The sequence below is a fragment of the Dendrobates tinctorius genome, unplaced genomic scaffold (genome assembly GCF_039654945.1).
Source record: "Dendrobates tinctorius isolate UK_male_01 unplaced genomic scaffold, ASM3965494v1 ptg000199l, whole genome shotgun sequence".
Classification (NCBI taxonomy): Eukaryota; Metazoa; Chordata; class Amphibia; order Anura; family Dendrobatidae; genus Dendrobates; species Dendrobates tinctorius.
In genome coordinates, this window is record NW_027361866.1 from 13,698,967 (window position 1) to 13,726,471 (window position 27,505).

The following is a 27,505-nucleotide window of genomic DNA, read 5'->3' on the forward strand; positions in this document are numbered from 1 at the left end:
GATTTTTCCGTGCGGATTTGCTGTGGTTTCAAATCCGCAGCATGCCAATTCTTTGTGTGGATTCCTTTGTGCGGATTTACACCTGCTTCATTGTACAGGTGTCAAACCGCAGGGCAAAACCACAGGCTTATCTGCAGATAAACCGCAGGTCTTTTGACCTGTGGATTTACCTGCGGATTTTGCAAAATCCACGCTGAAAAAGCCGCAGCACAATCCGCAACGTGTGCACTTACCCTTAGATTTTTGTCATTTGTTTTATTGAAAAAAAAAAAATGATCCAATGTCATATGTCCCCTCCTCCCTACAAGACAGCTTCACCACCTCTGTTATGTTGCTGAGTTCTCTCATGCACTGCTTGCTTCAAATCCTTCCACATCATTTCTATAGGACTAAGGTCAATATTATGACTCCACCATTCCAAAACTTAAATTTTATTCTTCATTAACCATTGCTTTGTAGAACTACTTGCGTGCTTTGGGTCGTTGTCTTGCCGCATGACTCGCGTTTTCTTGAGATTCAGCTCATGGACGGATGTCTTGACATTCTTTTAGAATTTACTGATAAAAATTCTGAATTCATTGCTCCACCAATGGCGGCAAACCATCCTGGTCCAGTTGCTGCAAAAAGCTGTATTTTGGGTTGATTAATCCATAAAACATTGTTCCAATAGCCTTATGGCTTCATAGAGATGAGCGACTTTGTCTTTTTACGGGTCGAGTCGGGTTTCATGAAACTCGACTTTCGCAAAAGTCGGGTCGAACGCAATCGGCCGATTATCGTGATAAGTCGAAGGCCGACTGAAACATGAAACCCAAAGCAAGTCAATAGGGAAGAAAAGTCGGCAGTGAGTGGAGGACAGGAAACACACCTACAGTGCCCATTTTAATGCCAAAAACATCAATTCTTATTACTTAAGCTTGACAACCTTAATTTACTTTATAATAATAGTTAGGCATTGGAAACAGGGGGTTATTTGGCTAAAGTTGTGGGGGGGGTAGGGCTGGCTCCAGATTTTCGTGGGCCCAGGGCCAAAGAGTGTCACTGGGCTACTTTAACACATGCCACAATTCATGATCCTCTGATACGGCAGAGAAATAGCGGTATAGTACAATGAAAAATACTTCTTACATCACATGACTGATATCCATTTTAAATTCTCCAATAGCTCCAAAAATGAACAGTATATTACTCCATACAGTATTATGGCCACTGCATAGTGCGCCATACAGAGTAATGAGGCCCATATATTTCTCCATGCAGAATCATTGGTCCCATATAATGTTCGATACAGTATATGATGAGCTCCACATAATGCTACAGTATATGTTGGTCCCCATGGATGAAGCTCCACTGTCTTATGGACCCAAATAATGCTCCATATATAATGGGCCCCATTTCTAATGCTCCAGTGTATAATGGGCCCTGTAAATGCTGCTCCAGTGTCTGATATCCACCTTTGGAATGCTCCAGTGTATGGTGGGCCCCATATATCATTCACTAGAGTATAGTGCTCCCCAAAAATTGCTCCCAACCTTTAAAACAAATAAATAAGTCTCCTCGCTAGGGAATCCCTGTACTCTGGACTCCTCGTCATCCCCATCTTCCATCTCTCTGCACTTGGACTGTTTAGGCAGAGGGCGTACAGACGTGATGTCATCGTGCTCTCTGACCAGAATGTCACTGTCAGGAAACGCAGAAGGCGTCGCGGCGCTGGAGCAGGGAGAGGTAAGTATTTCAACTTTACAAGAGCTGTCATCCTGAGTAAGCAGGGGGGGCCCACTGGGTTGGCGACGGCACTGGCACAGGGCCCCTCATAGTACGCCGATGTGTCTGATGGCAGGTGTGCACCCCCACCGTCAGAGACACTTGATTATACTATGAGGGACCCTGTGCCTGTGCCGTCGCCCAAGAGTGGGCCCACCCACCTGTCCAGGGCAACGGCACTCGCACGGGTGCGTGCGCCAGGTGGTGACCCCGGCCCTGGGGGAGGAGGCAGCCCAGTTAGGGAGGTTGAAAAAATGGCATATGCTGATGTTGGACATTCAGCAGCTGCAAATTGAGGAATTGGAGAAGTCCGAGGAAGAGGAGGACAAAAGCGAGCCATTTTTCTGGCAACCTATGTGTCATCAGGGGAAGGTGGGACAAAATCCTTTGAAACCCATGCATGGTTCATTTTAATGAAGGTTAGATCATCAACATTTTGTGTCGACGGACGGGTCCTTTTTTCTGTCAGGATTGCTCCAGCAGCACTGAAGACTCTTTCAGATAGCACACTAGCAGCAGGGCAAGCGAGCTCCAGTAAGGCATATTGTGCCAATTCAGGCCAGCTGTCCAGTTTACAGGCCCAATAGTCAAAGGGGAATGACCTGTGAGGGAGAACATCAATATGGGAGGAGAAGTAGTTTGTAACCATAGCTGACAACTGCTGTCTCCTGTCACTTTTAATCAATGCAGTATTAGCAGTCGTGTGAGCGGTACTTGAAAAATCAGTCCACAACATGGTCATGAAACCCCTGTCTCCAATGCCACTTCGGATGTTTGCACCATGAACACCTCTTCCATGTTGCCCCTGTGGCTCGTGGGAGAACCATCACCGCTGCTGTGTGCTGGGAATGCCTCAAACAAACGGTTTACCAGAGTTGCTTGTTTGTTAGCCAATATTAGCTCTAGGTTCTCCTGTGGCTTGATGTTTTGGAATTTGCCGTTATAGCATGGATCCAGGATGCTGGCCAACCAGTAGTCGTCATCGATCATCATTTTGGCAATGCGGGGGTCCTTTTTTAGGATCTGCAAGGCATAATCACACATGTGGGCCAATGTTCCAGGTGTCAATGATACACTGTGAGTGCTGGGTGGAGGGCATACACAAACCCTGTATCTGACCTTGCCACGCCAACATTTTCTCTTGACCCCTGAGAAGCATCCTCCTCTCCTAAATAATCATCCCCATCATCCTCCTCCTCCTCTTCCTCCACCTTGTCCAGGACCGTTCCCTGAGCAGACAATGGCTGACTGTCTTCAAGGCTTCACTCCTCCTCTTCCTCTTCCTCCTCGGCTGCAGACGCCTGCTCCTTAATGTGCATCAAAGTTTGCATGAGCAGACGCATAAGTGGGATGCTCATGCTTATGATGGCGTCATCTGCGCTTACCAGCCGTGCGCATTCCTCAAAACACTGAAGGACTTTACAGAGGTCTTTCAGCTTCGACCACTGCACACCCGACAACTCCATGTCTGCCCTCAAACTGCCTGCCCGTGTATCCTCCCTCTAATGCATTACAGCCTGCCTCTGTTCGCACAGCCTCTCAACCATGTGCAGGATGGAGTTCCACCTTGATGCTACGTCGATAATTAGGCGGTGCTTGGGAAGGTGGAGCAATCGCTGCAGCTTCTGCATATGACTGGAGTGTACGGGCGACCGGTGGATGTGCGAGCACAGTCTTCGCACCTTATGGAGCAGGGCTGTTAACTACGGATAATTATTGAGGAAGCACTGCACCACCAGGTTCAAGGTGTGAGCCAGGAAAGGTTTGTGTCTGAGTTTTGAAAGGGGTATGGCTGCCACAAAATTCCGGCCATTATCACTAACTACCTTGCCTGCCTCAAGATGTAGACTGCCCAGCCATGACTCAGTTTGTCACTGCAAGTAGTCGGACAATACCTCCGAGGAGTGTCTGTTGTCGCCCAAACACATCATCTTCAACACAGCCTGCTGACGCATACCACTAGCTGTTCGATAGTGGGACACCTCATGTGCAACACTGGCAGCTGCGGATGGAGTGCTCGTGTGACTGCGCTCTGTGGACGAGCTTTCGCAGCACTGTCCCACTGCTGCTGTCCCCTGTGGACCCTGCATCCACCACATTAACGCAGTGCGCAGTGATGGACCCGTAACGGCTCTGGCCATGCCTACTGGACCATGCATCTGTTGTGAGGTGCACCTTTCCACTCACTGATTGCTTGAGTGCATGGACAATGCGGTCTTTCACATGCAGGTGGAGGGCTGGGATGGCTTTTCGAGAAAAGAAGTGCCGACTGGGTAAGTCATAGCGTGGTACTGCGTAGGCCATGAGCTCGCGGAAAGCTTCGCTTTCAACCAACTGGTGGGGCATCATCTCTAACGAGATTAGTTTGGCAATGTGGGCGTTCAAACACAGTGTTCGCAGATGAAAGGATGAGTACTTTCTTGTCCTACTCAGAGTCTCTGGTAGGGTGAGCTGGACTTGAGAGCTGCATATGGTGGAACTAGCAGTGGACATGGCGGACTGAGAGAGGGTTGGTGATGGTGATGGTGTTGGTGGTCTTGCTGATGGCCTAGATTCAGTCTTTCGTAGCAATAGCATTGTGATTCCCTGACTGCTTTGGCCTTGCGGTGACACCTCAATATTTGCTGCTGGTGGTGTGCTAACCAGTGGGCTTACAGTGGGGGAAGCCATGTAGCGTTGCTGACTACCTTCATTTGGAGCAGGTGCACATGTGGTACGTGAGGTTTGGTAGTCTGTCCACGCTTGCAAGTGCATGGTGGTTAAATGTCTAAGCATGCAACTGGTATTCAAATTTCTCAGATTTTTCCCTTGGCTAAAGGTCTTTGCGCACTTCTTAGAGATAACCTTTGCCTGAGCATTAGGATTTTGTTAAAAAAAGTGCCACACTGCACTCTTCCTACTATGGAAGTCATTTGGAAGCCTTGCACGCTGTGCTAATTTGACCGTCTGGCCAAGCTGTCCTGCAACTCTTTTGTTTTTTAGTAACCCGTTTTTTGACTGCTACGGGCCTGCCAGATAACAGCTGTTGTGATGTCGATGCCTGCTGCGGATCCTCCTCCTCTTCTGAGCTATTGGCAGCGGCACCCTCTTCCCCCAATGGATGCCAATCTGGGTCAACAACTGGGTCATCCATCACCTCCTCTTCAATTTCATCTGCACCTTCCTCTGTGTCACCGTGTAAGGTGGTATAGTATGCGGGAAGGGGCACCTGAGTTTTATCAGGGTCAGATTCTGGCTCAGTACACTGCGAGGACAATGTAGTGCTCTGAGTGAATGTACCAGCAGAAAAATCTAGCGGTGGCTGTGCATCAGTGCACTCCATGTCAGATTCATCTTGGACTGGGGAATTCACGATTTGACTGGATAACGCAGGCATGGTATGTGAAAAGAGCTCCATGGAGTAATCTGTAGTGTGTCCTGCCACATCCTTCACTTTTGGTAGGGGTGAAGGACACAAGCAAAGGTGTTGTTCCTGACCAGGAGCCTCCACTGACGACTCAGTGCTTTTATTTTTTGAAACTTCACAAGAGGAGGTGATAGAGCTGGAGGCTGTGTCAGCAATGTAAGCCAAAACTTCTTCCTGAAGCTCCAGCTTTAAAAGCGGTTTACCTACTCCCAGAAAAGAGAGCCTTCGAGGCTTTGTGGAGCCAGACGATGACGCAGGCTCAACACCTCCTGCCTTAGGTGCTATTGTGCTTTTGCCACTACCAACAGATGCAACACCACCACCACCACCACCACCGGGACCAGCTGGCAACCCCCGCCCACTTCCATGGTGTCTTCCACCATACTTGCTCATTTTTGTGAAAATGTACCCAAAATACCACCAGCTTTATGGTACTGTAAAACAACATAGAAGGTGTATCTACTATTGGGGAGAATTTGAATCTCCCTAGAGATTTTAGGAGGCTGAACTATTATCTCAGGCCCACTATAGATTACACCTCAATTGAACAGGCTGAAATTGGCTGGCGTATGACAAGGTACAAGGTGTATATAGTATTGGGGAGAATTTGAATCTCCCTAGAGATTTTAGGAGGCTGACAATGATGCTCTCAGTCCAAGTATGGCAGCAGGCAGCCTAATAAGCAGGACTGCTGCACACAAAAGTGTGGAAAAATGAACGGTTGGTAACTGTGCAGAAAAGAGGAAGAAAAGTATTTTTGCTTATAAAAAAGCAGTTTGCACAGTAGTGTGCAAACAGCAATGTAGCTATCAGGGAGCCTTATAAGGCAGCCTAATAACAAACAGAGCTGATGCACAAAAAAATATCCTCCCCTGTCACTGCACACAAACTGTTGTGTTGTACAGTGAAAATCGCTACCAGCAGAAGCATTTTTTTTTTTCTTCTTCCCTGCCTAACGCTCTCCCTTATTCAGAATCAGCAGCAGCAACCTCTCCCTATGCTAAGATCGGCAGAAGTAAGATGGGGTTGGCGTGCACGCCCTTTTATAGCCCCTGTGATGCTACACAAAGCCAGCCAATCACTTGCATGCCCTACTCAAAGACGGTGGTGACCGCTGCCCATGTCATTGCGTTGCCCACAGTGTGCGTCCTCCATCATTGGCTGAAAAAGGGCGCTGGAAGCATCATTTGAATTGCGACTTTGGCGCTCTGGTCGCCGACCTCATGGCCGACCTCACGCTATGGTCAGGTTTCGTTTCATGAAACCAGACTTTAGCGAAAGTTGGCGACTTATGAATTTGACCGACCCGTTTCGCTCAACTCTACTTCTCCAGGTAATCTTTAACAAACTGCACTTGGACAGAAATGTTCTTTTTAGAGGGCACTGGTTTTCTCCTGGAATCTTGACGTGCACACCATTGTTGGTCAGTGTCCTCCTGATTGTGGACTCATGAACATTAACATAAGCTAATGTGAGAGAGGCCTATAGTTGCTTACAGGTTATCTTGGGTACCTTTGTGACTTCGTGGACTATTATACTCTTTGCTCTTGGAGTGATCTTTGTTGGTCGATCACTCCTGGGGAAGGTAATAATGGTCTTGGATTTCTCCCACTTGCAACACTGATTGTGGATTGGTGAAATCCAAATTCTTTAGAGATGAGTTTGTAACCTTTTCCAGCCTAATGAGCATCAGCAACTATTTTGAGGTCCTCTTCTCTGTTTGTACCATGATACACTTCCACAAACCAAACTTATTACACCTTCAAATTATCAGCTAATCTTAAATGTTCTTATACTTTTGCCACTTAGAGACATTTTACTTATTCCTCAAAAAATAAAAAAGTAACAGAAATCTAATATTTTTTGCTCCCTTGTCTCATTTGGCTCTCGTTATCTACTTTTAGAACTTGTGTAAAGATCTGATGTAGCTTAAGGGCAAATTTATGCGGAAATATGGAAAATTCTTAAGAATTCACAAACTTTCAAGCACCACTATACCAAATGAGATAATTTTGACTATTTGACCATGGCCTATTTCACACTGCAGTTTTTAGGTCACCATTTTGGATTATCATGATAAGCCAAAAACTAGGAGTGAAACCAGAACACAGGCAAATGCAAATAGTACCAGTATATGACTATGACTCATTCAGACGTCAATTATTCCGGATAGCTCTCGTATCCATCATTTTAGTCTATTTTCAAAGAGAAAGAGGACTTGAACTCTAGTGCCATCTATTGGATGTAGCAATCCTAAAAGTCAATGTCAACCTTTTACAGAACCTTGCAAAGATGACTTAGGGTAAGAAGCCAAACTAGACACTCCTTTTACAGATACATGTTTAGGGATGTTTGCCCCTCATCAGTGCCACATCCAATAGGTGGTAATACAGTTTATGTTCTCTTCCTCCCTGAAGAGGCTATTTAGATTCTCTGAGGAGAATTGCATGGCCTATAAGTCACCTTACACCAGCTTGGCTTTCTCCACAAGTAGAAACGTTCTCTTCTAAACTTCCGAAAATGGAGAGCTTTACTTGTGATTATGAAATCTGCACCAAAGCTGAAAAATTCCACTTAAATCTAAATTTACGTTAATATTCTGGAAGATACAATAGTTATTACAGAGATTTAGCTGGACTTTAATATTGAAGGCATTTCTAAATTTACGTTAATATTCTGGAAGATACAATAGTTATTACAGAGATTTAGCTGGACTTTAATATTGAAGGCATTTCCTATTCTGGCAGCTGGTGCAGCATGCACTGTATGAAGGTTTCATGCTTTACGGCAGTATTCCCCAACTCCGGTCCTCAAGAGTCACCAACAGATTATGTTTTCAGGATTTCCTCAGTTTTGCACAGGTGTTTGAATTCTTGCCTGTCCAGGTGATGCAATTATCACCTGTGCAATACTAAGGAAATCCTGAAAACATGACCTGTTGGTGGCTCTTGAGGACCGGAGTTGTGGGAACACTGCTTTATGGTGTACTCACTCAAGTCTCTGCTCTTCATTCTTGCGGAGATTCATGTCTCTTTCCACAACCTCCCATACATGTTTGGCTTCATCTTCGCTCAGCTTGGACAAGTCCAGTTTCTTCCCCATGGTAATGGAAGCTGTATTCGGTGGTCACCACAGCTGTAAGATCTACGAGAAGAGTCAGTAGATGAGATGCAGCCGGATATCTGTATCACATGAAGCACAGGGCAGATTAACACTAGATGTCATTGTAACTGATAGGCGCAGAATTGACCTAGATAATTTACAGAACGTCCACATGATACATGTTTTTTTTTTTCTTCTGGAGATGACATGTGATAAGATCGTGAAAAAGTAAGACAGGAAATGAATTAACAAAGTCAGAGAAAAGAGTCAAAAATACATTATGGAAGCAAGTAATGGATATATATATTTACACACATATATTTTTAAGCTTAAATGGGAACCAGGTCATAAAGTGCTGACATTAAAAGGGTTAAAAAGCATATATAAGATGAGATTTTCACTTTAAGTACCATGAAAAGGACACATTCCCTCATTTCTGAAAATGAGCGTGAGACGGTTCACGGGAATGTCTGTGCCGAAGGCGGTCAGCTGATAGTCATACCACAAGGGGCTGATGTCTGAAGATAGAATGTGCCCCCGACAGCCCTAACTTCTCTCAATGGTCTTATTGTCAGTTTCTATTATGTGCATTAAAAATATTCTGCTTTGAATGTACTGTCCTTGTCACACAAAACTTAGGAGCCAAATGCCTGAAAAATCCCTTGTATGATGTCTGAGGACTCTGCAGTGGAGTAAGCCATAGAATGAGGGCTCATTCATACGTCAATTTTTCTAGTACAAATTCTGTTTTTCACAGATAGTCTATGATAGTCCTCGGGCGAAAAGGTAAGCACAAAAGCATTGTTTACATGTTGGATCTTGATCCAAGTGTCAAGTCAAAGTTGCCTATGCGTCTATGAAACCGTGAAAAAAAAAATCGGGCAGCTCTGAGATGCCATCAGCGTGTTGTCTATTTTTCCTGGACTGTTTGATAAGAGAAGCTGAAGAAACCTCCATCAGTTTTTTTTTTACATCGGAGAAAAACTGTTGAAACGCGGACTAAACTCTGTTAGTAAAACCTGACACTGACCCAGCTCTGTTGACACTGATCAAAAATGCCACTGTAAAGTCTGAGATTTTTTGCATATGAGAAAAATCATTTATGTGTGAATGAGCTTTGGGAGATAGGGGACACATTTTATCATTTGCAGGATTTTTTTAAATCACTTTTTTGACTTGTGGTATTCATTGACTTTTCTCAAATTGGTGCAACATAAAAATGCGCTTTATTTTGTTTTGTACCTTTTTATGAGTTTTTAGAGGAGCGTAGAGTTGCTCATCCCGCATTTGCAAAAAAAACGTTTGTGGAAAAAGTTTGGCATACAAAAAAAATTATTACAGGGATGGCAAAAATGTACTGTAGCGACTGTTTAAAAGGGTGAAAATAAACAAGTAGAAAATTGGTGTGATGTAAAAGAAAAGTTTGGCACAAAACAAAGAGAAAAAAAAAAACAGTCTTTAAACAGACACTGCGCAGTACTGGATAAAAGTCTACACCTTCAGCCTGACAGTGCCCCGCCAGTTTGAAAGAGACTCAGAGAGTCGAAACGTCACTTGTCACACACAAGATGCAATGGCCAAATTTCTACAATTGTCCTGAATGTTTCGATGAGGCCGGGGTTCCACATGCGTCTCGCATCTCAATACCCTACAGTGCCTCCGGCACTCGGGACAGGAGCACTCAGCTGCATAGAAATGCATGCAGCTGAACGCTCCAGTCCCGAGTGACGGCAGCAGTGCCGGTAATTGAGATGCGAGACCCATGTGACTTTCTCGCATGTGTGACCCCGGCCAAAAGTCTACACTTTTACATGACTTCAAAGTGTGCAGTTTAAATCTTTCCTATGTATACCACCCTTGTAGACTTGCACCTCACAAGACTGGGTTAGTGAGTGCAGTTCTCGAAACAGGAAAAACTACACAAAAATTAGGTGCAAATGCAAGCATGAAAACTATGCTAAGGCTTCATTCAGATGTCAGTGATTTCTCATGTAGGCAAAAGAACAGGTAGAAGTGTCATCCATGTTTTGGATCTTGTTGTCATCAGTGTTGGTCAGAGTGTCAGTGCTCACTCACACTAGTGTATAAATCAGACGAGTGCAATCCGATCAAAAATCGAATTGCAATCGGACCAATATTATTCAATGAGGCAGTGCAGATTTGAGTGTTTTTTCTCAGCTATTTTTTGGCAAAAAAAATCACAGCATGCGGCGGCTTCACTCTGAAATCGGTACAGTGCGAAAATAAAAAATTGCATGCCATACGGACCATCTTATTTTTATGGATACAAAACAGCAAAGGAATCTGGAAATGGTTCTGTAAAAGACTAGTAGCTGCAAAGAAAAAAAACGGATTGTATACGGACAGCACATGGGTGACAAGTCAGAAAAAATCGTCCCACTCTCACGGATGAGAAAGGGACTGATTTTGTAGATGCTAGTGTGAACATACCCTTACCATCATTGTTTCATCAGTGATTTAACATAGTTGAAAAAAAATTATAAAGCATCTCTTACCCATTACAGTTTTAATCATGAACAGCACATGCAAACCATCTGCTCATGAACCCATACACTTGTATGGGTGATTTTCATCCGTGACGCTAAAATATACAGACATGTCTCCGTAATGTTTTTGGAGACACTTGGTCCGAAAAAAAAACCATGAACATGTGAGCAGCCCCTTAGAATATAATGGGTAAATGTTCTATCAGTGACATTCACAGGTAGATTTCACATACATGTTCTGTCTTAAATATAGGGATGTTATTAATAGTTTTAGTGACAACTATGCAGTTATTAGGCATAAGTCATCTTGGTAATTGCTTAGTCGTGTAGTGCTATAACTTTAGGGCGCAATTCACAATTATTTTCCATGCTGAAAAATTCAGATGTAAATGAGTTATACGCAGCTAAATTTTACAGCATTTAAAATGACCTGCGGTACATATTTTAGAAGAACAGGTTTCTTGCAGGTTTTCCTCAACAAAAACAATGAAAGATCTGCAATCAAATCCTGTTTGGTTTTGCATTCTGCTGGGAACTGCCTCTGCAGCTGTGGACACTTGGCTAAAAGAAAATAATAAAAAAAAATATATAATCATTATAGTCAAATCAGCAATGCACTGGTGGAACCTTGGAGACAATTAATGGTTCCCTACCTGTATCTGTAACGTGTCCTTCACTAATGCTGTTTTGGGTTAGACAAGTGACTGCTGCAGCCAAAAAGAGGCTATAGTGGTCACATGTGTCAGCAGCATTCATCACTGAAGGCCATGATACAGAAACCAGCAGGGAAGCCGGCTACCATTGCCAAAGTGGAGTGACATGGAATTGGTAAGTTTGACATTGCCAAAACAGCTTCATTTAAGGCCGTGTTCACATATTCAGTATTTGGTCAGTATTTTACATCAGTATTTATAAGCCAAAACCTGGAGTGGAGCAGTCATAGGAAAAGTATAATAGAAACACGTCACCACTTCTGTATTTACCACCCACTCCTGGTTTTGGCTTACAAATACTGATGTAAAATACGGACTAAGGATAAGCGGACCCGTGAAATTTTTGGTTCGGACGAACTTTAGTCCAAAGTTTGGTTCAGGTACCAAAACTTGACCTGAACTTGACCCTGGATTTGAACCCCATATAAATCAATGGGGACCCGAATGTTGGTGCTGTAAAATGGCTGTAAAATGGTCGTAATAAGGGTTAGGGGGCTGCAAAAGGAAGCAAAATGGGAGTAAGAGCAGGAAAATTGTCCTGCAAATAAATATGGATAGAAGAATTGCTTAAAATAACATACAATTAAAAAAAAACAAATCTTGAACAAGGAGGAGAGAAGCAGTGTGTAGTTTACTGTATATATTAAGAAATAAATGAAAAAAACAACTTGAGGTCACCTCTATTTTTTGAGTCATCACAGCCATGCCAAATATTGGAATGGCAGTGACTGGCCAGCGCCATCCGTGACCCGGCCCTGTATAACTGCTGGATCACGGGTGGCAATGCTGCTCGAGTGAGGGACAGTGTAAAATAAATTAAAAAAAATGACATGGGGTCCCCCCTATTTTAATATCCAGCTAAGGGAAAGCACACAGCTGTGAGCTGGTCTTATTTTGCTGGGAAGGGGCCAATATTCATAGACCTCCCCAGCCTATTAATATCATCCCCTAGCTGTCTGCTTTGCCTTTGTGGGTTATTAAAAATGAGGGGACCCTAGAAAAATGACATGGGGTCCCCCCTATTTTTTAATAACCAGCTCAGGCAAAGCAGACAGCTGGGACATTGTCCCCTTCCCAGCCTAATAAGACCAGCCCTCAGCCACCCAAGAATTGTGCATCCATTAAATGAGCCAATTCTGGTGATTAGCCTCAGCTCTTTCTGATTGCATTGGTGCGGGGTCAATCAGGGTAATGGGATTGTGGGGTTGATGTCAGCAGCTGGCACTGACATGATTCCCACTGGTTAGTAATGGAGAGGTATCTATGAGACACCTCCATTACTAACAAAGTAGTCAAAAGAAATAAACTAACACTCTCAAAAATCATCTATTTGTTAAAATCACTCCCCAACAATTTCCTTCTTTCACCCATTTATTAACAAAAAATCAGTAATCCAAATGGGTGTCCTACAATGATCCCTGTTTTCTTTGTCCCGTGGATGAAGCCCATAGACTGGAGCAGCAGCCACTGATAGATCTCATGCTGTACTCCATCGGAGAGCTGGAATGAGGAATGGTCATGTTTCAAGAGCAATGGTGTTAAAGAGAGTGACCTATGCAGCCTCCTTCTAGGTGATATGCAATCATTTCTCATGGGTGATGATAATGCCCGTGAGAAATGTCCGTGAATGACCTCTGCAGCCTCAAGAACCAAGCTCCATAAGAAACTTGCAGTCATGCCACCACTATAAAAATAATAATAATAATTTTTATTTATATAGCGCCAACATATTCCGCAGCACTTTACAATTAAGCGGGGACATGTACAGACAATAAATTCAATACAAGTTAAGACAATTCAAACAGTGACATTAGGAGTGAGGTCCCTGCTCGCAAGCTTACAATCTACAAGGAAATGGGGGGACACAGTAGGTGAGAAGTGCTTGTTAATCAGGTCTGGCAATTATAATAAATAGGGATTTTCATATAAAGCTGCATGATCCGGTCATCAGCCCGTGTGTTTAAGTGCAATAGACAAGTATCAAGTGCAGTTATCGTGTGCATGGAGGGTGTGGAGACAGATGAATAGTAGGGTGCAGATTCAGAATAATATGTGGAAGGAGGGAACAGGGCAAAGTTAGTTTGCTGAGTAGTTGATGTGGTAGGCTTGTTTGAAGAGATGGGTTTTCAAAGTGCGCTTGAATAGGTCAGGGCTAGGTATCAGTCTGATCGTCTGGGGAAGTGCATTCCAGAGAGCTGGAGCAGCACGAGAGAAGTCTTGGAGACGGAGGTGCGAGGTTCGGATTACGGGGGATGTTAGTCTTAGGTCATTTGTAGAACGGAGGGCACGTGTAGGGCGATAGACAGAGATGAGAGAGGAGATATAAGGCGGTGCAGAACAGTGGAGAGCTTTGTGGGTGAGAGAGATGAGTTTATACTGGACCCTGTAGCGAATAGGTAGCCAGTGTAATGACTGGCACAAGATGGAGGTATCGGTGAAGCGGCTGGACAGAAATATGACCCTGGCTGCCGCATTCAGGATGGATTGGAGAGGAGAAAGTTTGGTAAGAGGGAGACCGATCAGAAGAGAGTTGCAGTAGTCCGGACGAGAATGAATAAGAGCGACAGTAAGAGTCTTGGCAGTTTCAAAGGTGAGAAAAGGTCGGATTCTGGAGATGTTTTTAAGATGCAGGTGACAAGAGCGACTGAGTGATCGGATGTAGGGAGTAAAGGAAAGTTCAGTGTCGAATATGACCCCAAGACAGCGGGCATGCTGCTTGGGAGTTATGATTGAACCCTCCAGGGTTATTTCGATGTTAGGTAGAGTGAGGTTAGTGGAGGGGAGAAACACAAGAAGTTCAGTTTTGGAGAGATTTAGTTTCAGATAGAGGGAGGACATGATGCTAGAGACAGCAGACAGACAATCCTTGGTATTTTGAATTAGGGTAGGGGTGATGTCAGGGGAAGAAGTGTATAATTGGGTGTCATCAGCATAGAGATGATACTGGAACCCAAATCTGCTGATTGTTTGTCCAATAGGTGCAGTGTATAAAGAGAAGAGGAGGGGGCCTAGGACTGAGCCCTGCGGGACCACGATAGTAAGGGGACGAGGAGAGGAAGAGGAGCCGGAAAAAGATACAGTGAAGGAGCGGTCAGAGAGGTAGGAGGAGAACCAGGAGAGGGCTGTGTCCTTGAGGCCTATAGAGCGGAGCATAGTGAGGAGGAGCTGGTGATCCACAGTGTCAAATGCGGCAGAGAGATCCAGGAGAATCAGCAGGGAGCAATGACCTTTCGATTTAGCTGTTATTAGATCATTAGAGACTTTAGTGAGGGCAGTTTCAGTAGAGTGTAAAGAGCGGAAACCAGATTGTAAGGGGTCGAGAAGGGAGTTATCCGAGAGATAGCGAATTAGACGGGAGTGGACCAAGCGTTCCAGGAGTTTAGAGATGAAGGAAAGGTTAGAGACAGGTCTGTAGTTAGCAGTGCAGTTCTGGTCCAGGGATGGCTTTTTAAGTAAAGGGGTTATGATGGCATGTTTAAATGAGGAGGGAAATATACCTGAAGAAAGAGAGAGGTTAAATATTTTAGTCAGGTGAGTGGTGACCACTGGTGAGAGAGACTGCTGGAGCTGTGAAGGAATGGGGTCACTGTTGCAGGTTGTAGGCCGAGCAGAAGCGAGGAGCTTGGAAACTTCTTCTTCTGAAACAGGCTCAAAGATGTCTAGTGAGCTTGAGGTGCGGCAGGGAAGGGGATCCAGGCACTGAGGAGATTGGGCTGAGATATCCTGATGGATGTGGTTGATTTTTTCTAGGAAATAAGTGGCCAGATCCTCACCGCTGAGGTTGGTGATGGGGGCCTGTACTTTAGGTTTCAGGAGGGAGTTTAAGGTTTCAAAAAGTCATCTTGGGTTGTTGAATAGTGAGGTGATGAGGGTGGTGAAGTAGGATTGTTTGGCCAGATGAAGGGCAGAGTTATAGGTTTTGAGCATGAACTTATAGTGGGTGAAGTCTTCTGCTAAGAGAGATTTTCTCCACTGCCGCTCTGCACACCTTGAGCAGCGCTGAAGAAAGCGTGTTTGCGTTGTGTGCCAGGGCTGCAGTGCACTTGTGTGCCAAGGCTGCACTGCACCACTCATTATTCCAGCAATTGCACTGTACTCCATGAGACCAGGCGGAGTACAGTGTGACACCCGGCAGTGGCTGCTGCTCTAGTCTACGGAGCCCCGTTCTCTGAATGGGGCTCTAAACACTGCATAAAGAAGACGGCGATCATTGTGGGCCCTCCATTTTGACTACGACAGACTGGTGTGCTTTCTTTCATAAATGTGTGAAATAGGAAAATTGTTTGGAAGTTTTTTCAAATAAAGATTATTTTGTGTTTATTTCATTTGACTATGGGTTAACTAATGACGGTATCTGACAGACGCGTCTCCATTGCTAACCAACTGCCAACATCAATTTCACAATCCCATTATCCTGATTGTCAATGCACCAGGGCAATCGGCAAGAGCCAAGGCTAAGTGCCAGAATTGGCACATCTAATGGATGTGCCATTTCTGGGGCATCTGTGGGCTGGTCTTATTAGGATGGGAACGAGCCAATATCCACGACCCTTCTCAGCCTAAAGTATCAGCCTCATCTGTCTGGTTTGCCTTAGCTGGTTATTAAAATAGGGGGGACCCCATATGATTTATTTTAGGGTCCCCCTTCATTTTTAATAGCTAGCAAAGGTAAAGCAGACAGTTGGAGCTGATAGTAATAAGATGGGGTGGTCCATGGATATTATCCCCTTCCAAGCAAAATAAGACCAGCTCACAGCTATCTACTTTCCCTTGGCTGGTTATTAAAAATGTCAGAAGCTGCGTACCTGATACCCTCTGGTAAGTAAGTCTTCTGTGGAGTGCAGGCAAGTGGGGCTCGTGGCGTCCAGAACAGCACGCAACTGCCAAGGTACAGGACCTGTGGCACGTAACTGCAGGGGGGAGGGACCAAGGCGGAGCCAACCACCGGGTACCAGGAGATGATAACGGGACTCGGTGGAGACCAACTGGACAACAGAGAGACCAAGTGATTAAAGGACCTCTGGGTATGAGCGCCAGAAGTGGGGAGGGTAGTCAGGGCCAGGCTGATGTGTCAGAAACCTAGAGAGGCAAATAACAGTACCGGAGGGACAGGCAGAACGGGTAGTCTCAAATCACGCAGGAGTCAGGAACCAGACAAATCAGCAGACAGTACCAAATCAGCAGGCAAAACCACAATGGAGAAATAGAACGGGTCAAAACCAAAAGATCATGCAAGAACACAGGCACAAGGCACAGGCACACAGGGGTCAACTAACTCAGCCAAGGGCAAAAGTATAACTGACAAGGAGCAAGCCCCACAGAGGCTATAAAGGGCCCTCTACAAGCCAGAGAGAGGCTACCAGCCTTTTTCCCTGGAGTGCTGACCAAACAACTACAAAACAGGCCATGACAAAAAATAGGGGGTACCCCACATCATTTTTTTCATTTATTTATTTTACACTGTCCCCCACTCGAGCAGCATTGCCACCCATGATACGGTGGTTATACAGACCGGGTCACAAGTGGCGCCAGCTAATCACAGCCATTCCAATACTTGGCATGTAACAATTGGCTTGTCTGTAATACTCCTAAAAAAAACTCAGTGTGAACATAGCCTTTGGTTACATGCACATGACGGCTTTAAGTCTCAATTGAACCTGCTGACCTTTCCAAGAGGAAGATGCTTTAGGACACGAAGGTGTTTTTTTGTCTTCACGTGTCTTTTTCTGATTCTTATTGATTGTTTCCTGAGCACTTGTTTCCTCATTTTTGAGCACCGTCATTTTGTAGCCGTTTTCCATCAGTTTTGGATCATCTTTCTTTACTAGCATTTTCCGGTGTATTTTTACTTTAATTTTTCAATGATAAAGTGAAAACTCTGAAACCACTCGAGAGTGCTTGAGCGTCTTTTCCCATTGACTTGTTTTGTAGCTATAAGCTATATACGAGCATCTTCAGAGCAGAAATTGCCTGAAGAACGGACTGGTTGCTTCTTTTAGCTGCATGGAGTCTTTTGAAATGTGATGCAAATTAAAGTTGCTAAAAGGCTGAACTTCAGAGGTGTACCAAGATGGGAGCCGGGGTAACCCATTGGTCCTCCGTGATTGCATTGCAGGGGCTGGTGGATACTGGTGAGTACAGTTGAGTGAAACAGGTCGGTCAGATTCAAAAATCGCCGACTTTTGCCAAAGTTGGGTTTCGCCGATCGAAACCCGACCCTAGCATGATGTCGGCCATGAGGTCGCCGATCAGCGCGCCAAAGTCACGTTTCAAATGATGCTTCCAGCGCCTTTTCTCACCCAATGATGGAGGACGCACACTGTGGGCAATGCGATGACATGCGCAGCGGCCAGCACCATCTTAGAGAAGGGCATTGAAGTGATTGGCTGGCTTTGTGTGGCGTCACAGTGGGTATAAAAAGCTGTGAACGCCGACCACCATCTTACTTCTGCCGATCTTATAATAGGGAGAGGTGCTGCTGCTGATTCTGAACAGGGAGAGCGTTAGGCAGGGAAGAAGAAAAAAAAACTGCTTCTGCTGATAGCGCTTTTCACTGTACAGTTAGTGTGCAGTGAAAGGGGAGGATTTTTGTTGTGTGCAGCAGCGCTGGTGATGATTAGGCTGCCTTTTAAGGCTACCTGCTAGCTGCATTGCTGTGTGCACACTGCTGTACAAACTGCTTTTTTCAAAGCACTCCAAATTTTATTATTTTGTCCTGGTGAGTTAGTGAGCGTTCATTTTTTCACACACCGTCTATCGGTGTATGCTCCTCACACACTACCGTGTACCGGCTGGTATCACGGACAAATAGAAGCGATCTGGGTGTGACTCTGGAAGAAAAAGCCGAGGAGTTTGTCCGTTTTTCCAGACCTACACCTTAGAGTCGTGTCCGTTTTTCAAACAGTTTCGTATATCTGCTGTTTGATTACGGTCAAAACTAGACAGAGACAGCATGTGTCAGTTCATATACAAATACACGGAGCTTGACAATTTTCCATACACACACCGTACAGCGATGTATGCTCGACACACACTACCGTGTACCGCCTTCTAGTACGGACAAATAGAAGCTACCTGTGTGTGACTCTGGAAAAAAAAGCTGAGGAGTTTTTCCGTTTTTCCAGACCTACACCTTAGAGTCCTGTCCGTTTTTCAAACAGTTTCGTATATCTGCTGTTTGATTACGGTCAAAAGTAGACAGAGACAGCGTGTGTCAGTCTGTATACAAATACACGGAGCTTGAAAATTTTACATACACACATCGTACAGCGTTGTACGCTCCTCACACACTACCGTGTACCGCCTTCTAGCACGGACAAATAGAAGCTACCTGTGTGTGACTCTGGAAAAAAAAGCCGAGGAGTTTTTCCATTTTTTCAGACCTACACCTTAGAGTCCTGTCCGTTTTTCAAACAGTTTCGTATATCTGCTGTTTGATCACGGTCAAAACTAGACAGAGACAGCGTGTGTCAGTCTGTATACAAATATACGGAGCTTGACAATTTTGCATACACACATCGTATAGAGCTGTCCGATTCTCCAACAGTATTGTATATCTGCTGTTCGCAGTACAGTCACTTTTATACCTAGTCTGCGTGTGTGTGACACTCCGTAAATACATATATGGAGATTGTTAGTTGCACAAAAATCGTATACAGCTGTATACTTCTGATACAGTTCCGTATATCTGCTTGTTGGATTACGGTCCAATACATACAGTGACAGCGTCTGTGACTAACATAATATATACGTTGATTTAATTTGTTTAATACACCTTACACAGCTGGACGCTCCTCATAAAGTACCATCTCTCTGCTGCTATTTTTGGTACATTTTCCCAAACATGAGGAAGTATGGTGGAAGAGGCCGCGGACTTGGGCAGGGGGGCGCAGCTGGTACTGATGGTTGTGGTGCATCTGCTGGTTCTGGCAAAAGCACAATAGCAGCTAAGGCAGGAAGTGTTGAGCCTGCATCATCCTCTGGCCCAAGAAGGCCTGTAAGGTTGCCTTTTCTTGGAGTAGGAAAACCTCTTTTAAAGCCGGAGCATCAGGAACAGGTTTTGGCGTACATTGCCGAAACAGCCACCAGCTCTATTGCCTCCTCTTCTGAATGGTCGAAACCTGCAAGCACGGAGTCGTCAGTGCAGGGTTCTGGTCATAAAAAACCTCTTTCCTTGTGTCCTTCACCTCCACCAAAAGTTAAGGATGCTGCAGCCCACACTTCAGATTACTCTATGGAGCTCTTTTCACATACCATGATTGGGTTATCCAGTCAAATCCTGAATTCTCCAGTCCAAGATGAATCTTATATGGAGGGAGTGCACTGATGCACAGCCACTGCTAGATGATTCTGCTGGTGCATTGACCCACAGCACTACATTGACCTCACAGTCTATTGAGCCAGAATCTGACCCTGATGAAACCCAGGTGCCCCTTCCTGCATGCTATACCACCTTACACGATGACACAGAGGACGGTAAAGTGGAAGGTGCAGATGACTTTGAAGAGGAGGTGATGGATGACCCAGTTCTGGACCCGGATTGGCATCCATTGGGGGAGGAGGGTGGTGCTGGCAATAGTTCAGATAAGGAGAAGGATCCGCAGCAGGCATTGACATCGCAGCAGCGGTTGTCTAGCAGGCCCGTAGCTGTCCTAAAACGTGGAACAAAAACTAAAAGAGTTGAAGGACAGCTTGACTAGACGGTCAACTTAGAACAGTGTGCAAGGCCAGAAAATGTTTACCATAGTAGGAAGAGTGCAGTGTGGCACTTCTTTGTCCAAAATCCTACTGATGAGGCAAAGGTTACCTGTAAGAAGTGTGGAAGGACCTTTAGCCGAGGTATGTAACTCAGAAATTTGAATACCAGTTGCATGCTTAGACATTTAAACAACATGCACTTGCAAGCGTGGACGGACTACTAAACCTCAGGTAGCACATGTGCACCTGCTCCGACTGAAGGTAGCCAACAACACTCCCCCACTGTAAGACCACCGCCACCATTAAGCACACCACCAGCACTAAATGTGGAGGTGTCGTCGCAAGGCCAAAGCACTCAGGGAATCACAATGGTTTTGCAACACAACACTGAATCTAGGCCATCACCACCAATACCATCACCAACCCCCTCTCACTCCATCCGGTCCACCGCTACTTCCCCCATCTGCAGCTCTCCAGTCCAGCTCACCCTACCAGACACTCTGAGTAGGACAAGAAAGTACTCATCCTCTCATCCGCGTACACTGTGTTTGAACGCCTACATTGCCTAACTAATCTCATTAGAGATGATGCCCTACTGTTTGGTTGAAAGCGAAGCTTTCCGCGACCTCATGGCCTACGCTGTCCCACGCTATGACCTACCCAGTCGGCACTTTTCTCGAAAAGCCATCCCTGCCCTCCACCGGCATGTGAAAGACCGCATTGTCCATGCACTAAAACAGTCAGTGAGTGGAAAGGTGCACCTCACAACAGATGCATGGACCAGTAGGCATGGCCAGGGCCATTACGTGTCCATCATTGTGCACTGGGTTAATGTGGTGGATGCAGGCTCCACTGGGGACAGCGGTGGTGGAACAGTGCTGCCTAGCCCACGGTATAGGAAACAGTTGGCTGTAGGCTTTCGCTCCTACTCCTCCTCGTCTATCAGCGAAAGCTCGTCCACAGAGCGCAATCACACGAGCACTGCATCTGCAGCTGGCAGTGTTGTGTTAGGGTCGGCGGAACGCACCAGATATAAATAATGGAAGGCGCGTTCGCCGCCCGGGGTCCACCGTGCGGTAGATGACAAGACCGCTGCTGGACAATGGCAGATACGCTAGAAGTGCGATACAGCGCTCGGGTTAACGTCACCCGAGAGCCTGAGAGCGGACTCTGTTTAGTCACAGAGACGCCTAAGTATGAACTAGACGTAAAGGCTGAACCTGTTAGCTGCACAGGTCAGCCGGCGTGTGGCGTCGCAGCCGCGAACACCAAAAGCTGCTACTACTGCAGCGCGGCCGTAACTGAAGCCGCTAAGCGACGTTGCCGGAGGAGCCGGGCACCGACGGACGCTAGTGTAGGTGAGGAAGGCTCAGTGGCGTGTAGCCTGCCACAATCTGGAGCTGACTAACCCAACATACTGTCACCATTCGTAATATCCGAGGGAAGGGGTTTCATAATAAGTCAGACACCAGTCCATGCATCCATCACCATACACACACAGCATAATATGCTACACTAGCGCATGGCCGAGCCGCCATGCAGGCTTTTTATAGCCATGCGCTTCCGGGACCTTCCAGTACTATAGGAAGGACCAATCAGATCCGACATAGGACCTTCACACGTGACCCCTGCTCTCCACTGAGAGGACAAGTTGCGGGCATGCCCAGTCGCACGGCGCGAGGACTTAGCCTCTAGAGCAGTTCCCTGCAAAGCAGGTTGCGTTATCATTGCTGCACCAGAGGTGGCAGCAACATCCAGGCTCACAGAACGAGTCTGCGGGGAATGCCTGGTTCGCCGAGATTGCTGAGCAGGAGTCCGAGCGGTCGGAGGAGAATGGGAGACCGCAGGATGTCTGGCTCTGGATTCCCGCTGTGCAGTGCCAGGAATCCGACGCCTAACATTACCCCCCCTCCTAGGGCCCCCCCCTCTCTGAGCCTCACTGCGCTCAAAGGCCGCGATCAGGAGCGGTGCGTGAATATTTTCCACCGGCTCCCAGGTCCGAGCCTCGGGCCCATGACCCTTCCAGTCCACCAAATAAAATTTTTTGCCACGGACAAACCTGCGCCCCACGATGGCGTTAACCTCAAACTCATCAGACGATAAGTCTGATGACCCGGCAGATGACTCAGAAAACCGGACCATGTGAACTGGTTTGAGGAGGGACACATGGAACACGTCCGAAATGGCCAAATGTGGAGGTAGAGCCAGGCGGTAGACCACCGAGCTAAGTCGCTCGAGGACCTTGAATGGTCCAATGTATCGCGGTGCGAACTTGGGAGACTCAACCCGCAGTTTAATGTTTCGGGTGGAGAGCCATACCATGTCGCCAGGGGAGAAGCTTGGCGCAGGCCGCCGATGCATGTCGGCGGACGCCCTCATCCTTTCTTTAGATGCCCGGATAGCATCCTGAGTGCGATCCCAAATGTCCCGGGCCTCCACTGCCCAGTCTGCCACCCTGGAGTCAGTGGAGGACACTGGCATCGGGACAGGGACACGTGGATGTTGGCCATAGTTTAGGAGAAAGGGCGTCTGACCAGTGGAATCAGCCACCGCATTGTTTAGGGCAAATTCTGCCCAAGGTAGCAAGGATGCCCAGTCATCCTGCCTGGCAGAGACAAAATGTCGTAAATAGGTGACCAAGGTCTGATTGGCTCTCTCGACCAAGCCATTCGTCTCGGGATGGTAAGCGGAGGATAGATTTAGCTCGATGCTGAGTAAACTGCAGAGCTCCCTCCAAAACCGAGACGCAAACTGGGGACCACGGTCACTCACGATTTTGTCCGGCATGCCATGTAGACGGAATACGTGTTTAATGAACAAGGTGGCCAGACCTCGAGCGGAAGGCAGGCGTGCGAGTGGCACCAGATGCACCATTTTGGAAAAATGGTCGGTGACCACCCAGATGACCGTACTGCCACCAGACTTGGGCAGGCCAACTATGAAGTCCATGCCAACCATCTCCCATGGTCTATCCGCCACTGGCAGGGGAAACAACAGCCCCGCCGGCCTCTGTCTAGAGGGTCTGTTCCGAGCACACGAAACACATGCCTGCACGTACTCCTTGACATCTCGAGCCATATGTGGCCACCAATATGACCTTGCCAGGAGTTCGGCGGTCCGTTTTTTACCAAAATGGCCACCCACTCTGGAGGCATGTGCCCAGGCAAGGACCTCCGGCCGTAGCTGAGGAGGCACCAAGGTCTTGCCCGGTGGTACCGACTCGAGCGCAACTGGAGCCACGGTCGTAAAACTCTCCGGCGGGAGAATTAACCGAGGCTCAGCTTCTCCCTCCTCCGCTGAGACCACTGAACGTGAGAGAGCATCCGCACGGACGTTCTTCTCTCCAGAGAGGTAGTGGAGGGTGAAGCGGAATCGTGATAAGAAGAGCGACCACCTGGCCTGACGGGAATTCAGGCGTTGGGCCGTCTGTAGATAGACCAGGTTTTTATGGTCCGTATATACCAGAAAGGGAAACCGGGCTCCCTCCAGGAGATGTCTCCATTCAGAAAAAGCCAACTTCATGGCTAGCAGCTCCCTGTCGCCGATGGAGTAATTTTTCTCCGCCGGTGAGAAGGTCTTGGAATAGAAGAAGCAGGGGTGCTTCCGACCTTGAGCATCCTTTTGATAAAGGACTGCTCCTGCACCGACGGAAGAAGCGTCTACCTCAAGGATAAACGGCTTATCCACATCGGGACGATGTAATATGGGAGCGCCAGCAAAATGTGATTTTATAGCCGAGAAGGCCTTGGAGACATGTTCTGACCAAGCATTGGGGTTAGCTCCTTTCTTGGTGAGAGCAACCAAAGGAGCCACCAGTGTGGAAAAGTGTGGTATGAACTGGCGGTTGTAATTCACGAACCCCAAAAAGCGCTGCACCGCTTTGAGGGAATGGGGTTCCTGCCAGTCCATAACCGCTTGTAGTTTGGCCGGATCCATGGCCAGCCCCTGGGCCGAGATGATATAGCCCAGGAACGGCAAGGACTCCTGCTCAAACTGGCACTTCTCCAGCTTGGCAAATAACGAGTTCGCCCGCAGACGGTCAAAGACCCTGCAGACGTCTCTCCGGTGGGTGGTCAAATCTGGCGAAAAGATGAGTATGTCATCCAGATAGACCACCACCGAGGTAGAGAGCATGTCGCGGAAGACGTCGTTGACAAAATCTTGGAAGACAGCTGGGGCATTACAAAGGCCAAAGGGCATAACCAGGTATTCGTAATGGCCATCCCTGGTATTAAAAGCTGTCTTCCATTCGTCTCCTTCGCGAATGCGGATCAGGTTGTATGCACCCCGCAGATCTAGTTTAGTAAAGATCCGGGCCCCCCGCAACCTGTCAAATAACTCCGAGATCAACGGTAGGGGGTATTTGTTTTTAACTGTGATAGCATTGAGACCTCGGTAGTCGATGCAGGGGCGTAGCTCTCCGTTCTTCTTCTGTACGAAGAAGAATCCGGCACCAGCCAGTGACACCGATTTTCTGATGAAACCCCTAGCCAGGTTCTCCCGGATATACTGGGACATAGCCTCCGTCTCAGGGAGTGATAAAGGGTAAACAAAGCCTCGGGGAGGCTCTGTGCCTGGCAGGAGATCAATCGGGCAATCATAGGAACGGTGCGGTGGGAGCGTCTCCGCAGACTTCTTAGAGAAGACGTCCGCGTAATGGTGGTAGGGTTTGGGGAGCGAGGAGAGATCCGCAGGCACTTCTGTGGAAGCCACCTGAACGCTGCCCCTCAGGCACCTTCCCTCACAGTCCTTGCCCCAGCCCAGTATCCTCCCTGAAGCCCAGTCAATATGCGGGGAGTGGCAACGAAGCCAGGGAACTCCGAGGAGCACCTGATCGATGCCATTGGGCATAATTAGCAGGGACAGAGTCTCCCGATGTGAGGGTGAAATAGAGAGTCCGAGTGGGGCTGTCTGATGGGTCACCTGAGATGGTAACGGTGCCCCATTTACCACCCTGATGGTCAGAGGTTGGGGGAGTATCACCAGAGGGATAGCGTGTCTCTGGGCAAAAGTCGAGGACATAAAGTTCCCCTCGGCACCGGAATCCAGGGTGACCTCTGCCTCCCAGGAGGAGGACCCACTATCTAATGTACCCTGGAACACCGGTTTGGGTGAAAAGGGTCCCACCTTGGATTGACCACCACCTACGGCCACTGAACGTGGTCGTCTTTTCGGCCGCTGAGGGCATGTGCCAGCCGAGTGGCCCAACTGTCGGCACTGATAACAGCGCACAGAGGTTCGCATCGGACGCAACTTAGTGCCGGTGCGAGACACCTCCATAGGCTCAGAGGAGAGGTGCTCCTGTGCGGGAAATTTCAGCGGCTCAGTAAAGGTGGGAGCCAAATTAACCCTACGTTTGGATTGCGCTCGTTCCAACCCGCGCTCCGTGTAGCGGAGATCAATGCGGGTGGAAACGGCGATCAACTCCTCCAAACTGGTGGGAATCTCCCTAGTAGCTAGAGCATCTTTTACGTGCTCAGCCAGGCCTCTCCAAAACACCGGGACCAACACTTTGTCCGGCCACTCTAACTCGGAAGCCAGTGTCCGAAACTGGACAGCATGATGGCTAACCGAAAGTGACCCTTGTGTTAAAGATAACAGTTGGAGAGCCGTATCGTGGGTGACCCGTGGTCCCAAGAAGACTTGCTTCAGAGCCGCGAGGAACTGAGCAGCCCCCTGTACCACGGGATCACCACGTTCCCACAATGGCGTGGCCCACTGTAATGCCCTGCCAGACAACAGAGAGACAATAAATCCCACCTTAGCCCGCTCCGTAGGGAACCGTGCAGCCAGCAACTCCAGCTGGATGGAGCACTGACTAACGAATCCCCTACAGGAGGCACTATCACCCGAAAACTTATCGGGGAGCGGGAGGCGAGACATTGTCGGCAGGGGCAAAAGTGTGGGCGCACGTGAGACAGCCTCAGCGACTGTCTGAGCAGCAGCTAGCGCAGCATTCGCAGCTGAGTTGGTGCTCTCAATAGCCGCCAACCTGCTCTCCAGCTGCCGAATGTAGCGCTGCAGCTGCTGCACGTCTGCCATTGCCAGCCAGACCCTGGCGCTAGTGTAATGTTAGGGTCGGCGGAACGCACCAGATATAAATAATGGAAGGCGCGTTCGCCGCCCGGGGTCCACCGTGCGGTAGATGACAAGACCGCTGCTGGACAATGGCAGATACGCTAGAAGTGCGATACAGCGCTCGGGTTAACGTCACCCGAGAGCCTGAGAGCGGACTCTGTTTAGTCACAGAGACGCCTAAGTATGAACTAGACGTAAAGGCTGAACCTGTTAGCTGCACAGGTCAGCCGGCGTGTGGCGTCGCAGCCACGAACAACAAAAGCTGCTACTACTGCAGCGCGGCCGTAACTGAAGCCGCTAAGCGACGTTGCCGGAGGAGCCGGGCACCGACGGACGCTAGTGTAGGTGAGGAAGGCTCAGTGGCGTGTAGCCTGCCACAATCTGGAGCTGACTAACCCAACATACTGTCACCATTCGTAATATCCGAGGGAAGGGGTTTCATAATAAGTCAGACACCAGTCCATGCATCCATCACCATACACACACAGCATAATATGCTACACTAGCGCATGGCCGAGCCGCCATGCAGGCTTTTTATAGCCATGCGCTTCCGGGACCTTCCAGTACTATAGGAAGGACCAATCAGATCCGACATAGGACCTTCACACGTGACCCCTGCTCTCCACTGAGAGGACAAGTTGCGGGCATGCCCAGTCGCACGGCGCGAGGACTTAGCCTCTAGAGCAGTTCCCTGCAAAGCAGGTTGCGTTATCATTGCTGCACCAGAGGTGGCAGCAACATCCAGGCTCACAGAACGAGTCTGCGGGGAATGCCTGGTTCACCGAGATTGCTGAGCAAGAGTCTGAGCGGTCGGAGGAGAATGGGAGACCGCAGGATGTCTGGCTCTGGATTCCCGCTGTGCAGTGCCAGGAATCCGACGCCTAACATGTTGCACACGAGGTGTCCCACTATCGAACAGCTAGTGGTAAGCGTCAGCAGGCTGTGTTAAAGATGATGTGTTTGGGCGACAACAGACACACCGCGGAGGTACTGGCTGACTACTTGCAGCGACAAACTGAGTCATGGCTGGGCAGTCTACATCTTAAGGCAGGCAAGGTAGTCAGTGATAACGACCGTAATTTTGTGGCAGCCATAGCCCGTGCAAAACTCACACATATACCTTGCCTGGCTCACACTTTGAACCTGGTGGTACAGTGCTTCCTTAATAATTATCCGGAGTTAACATCCCTGCTCCATAAGGTGCGAAGACTGTGCTCGCACATCCGTGGCTCAGCCGT

The 27,505-nt window shown here is 47.6% G+C and overlaps 1 protein-coding gene across 5 annotated transcripts in view; it reads right to left on the minus strand.

The window, feature by feature from the left end:
* The window catches only part of MLPH (melanophilin), a 166,049-nt gene that overhangs the window by 104,665 nt on the left and 33,879 nt on the right, over window positions 1–27,505 (minus strand). For 4 of the 5 annotated variants that reach the window (XM_073553277.1, XM_073553275.1, XM_073553276.1 and 1 more), the window contains exons 1-2: window positions 11,433–11,536; window positions 8,163–8,314 (exon numbers count right to left, since the gene is read on the minus strand). In XM_073553277.1, the coding sequence (XP_073409378.1) occupies window positions 8,163–8,272 (110 nt within the window). In that variant the 5' untranslated portion in view covers window positions 8,273–8,314; window positions 11,433–11,536. Of the gene's footprint in view, window positions 1–8,162; window positions 8,315–11,432; window positions 11,537–27,505 lie in introns of those variants that run through there. The other variant, XM_073553274.1, reaches the window with a different exon arrangement.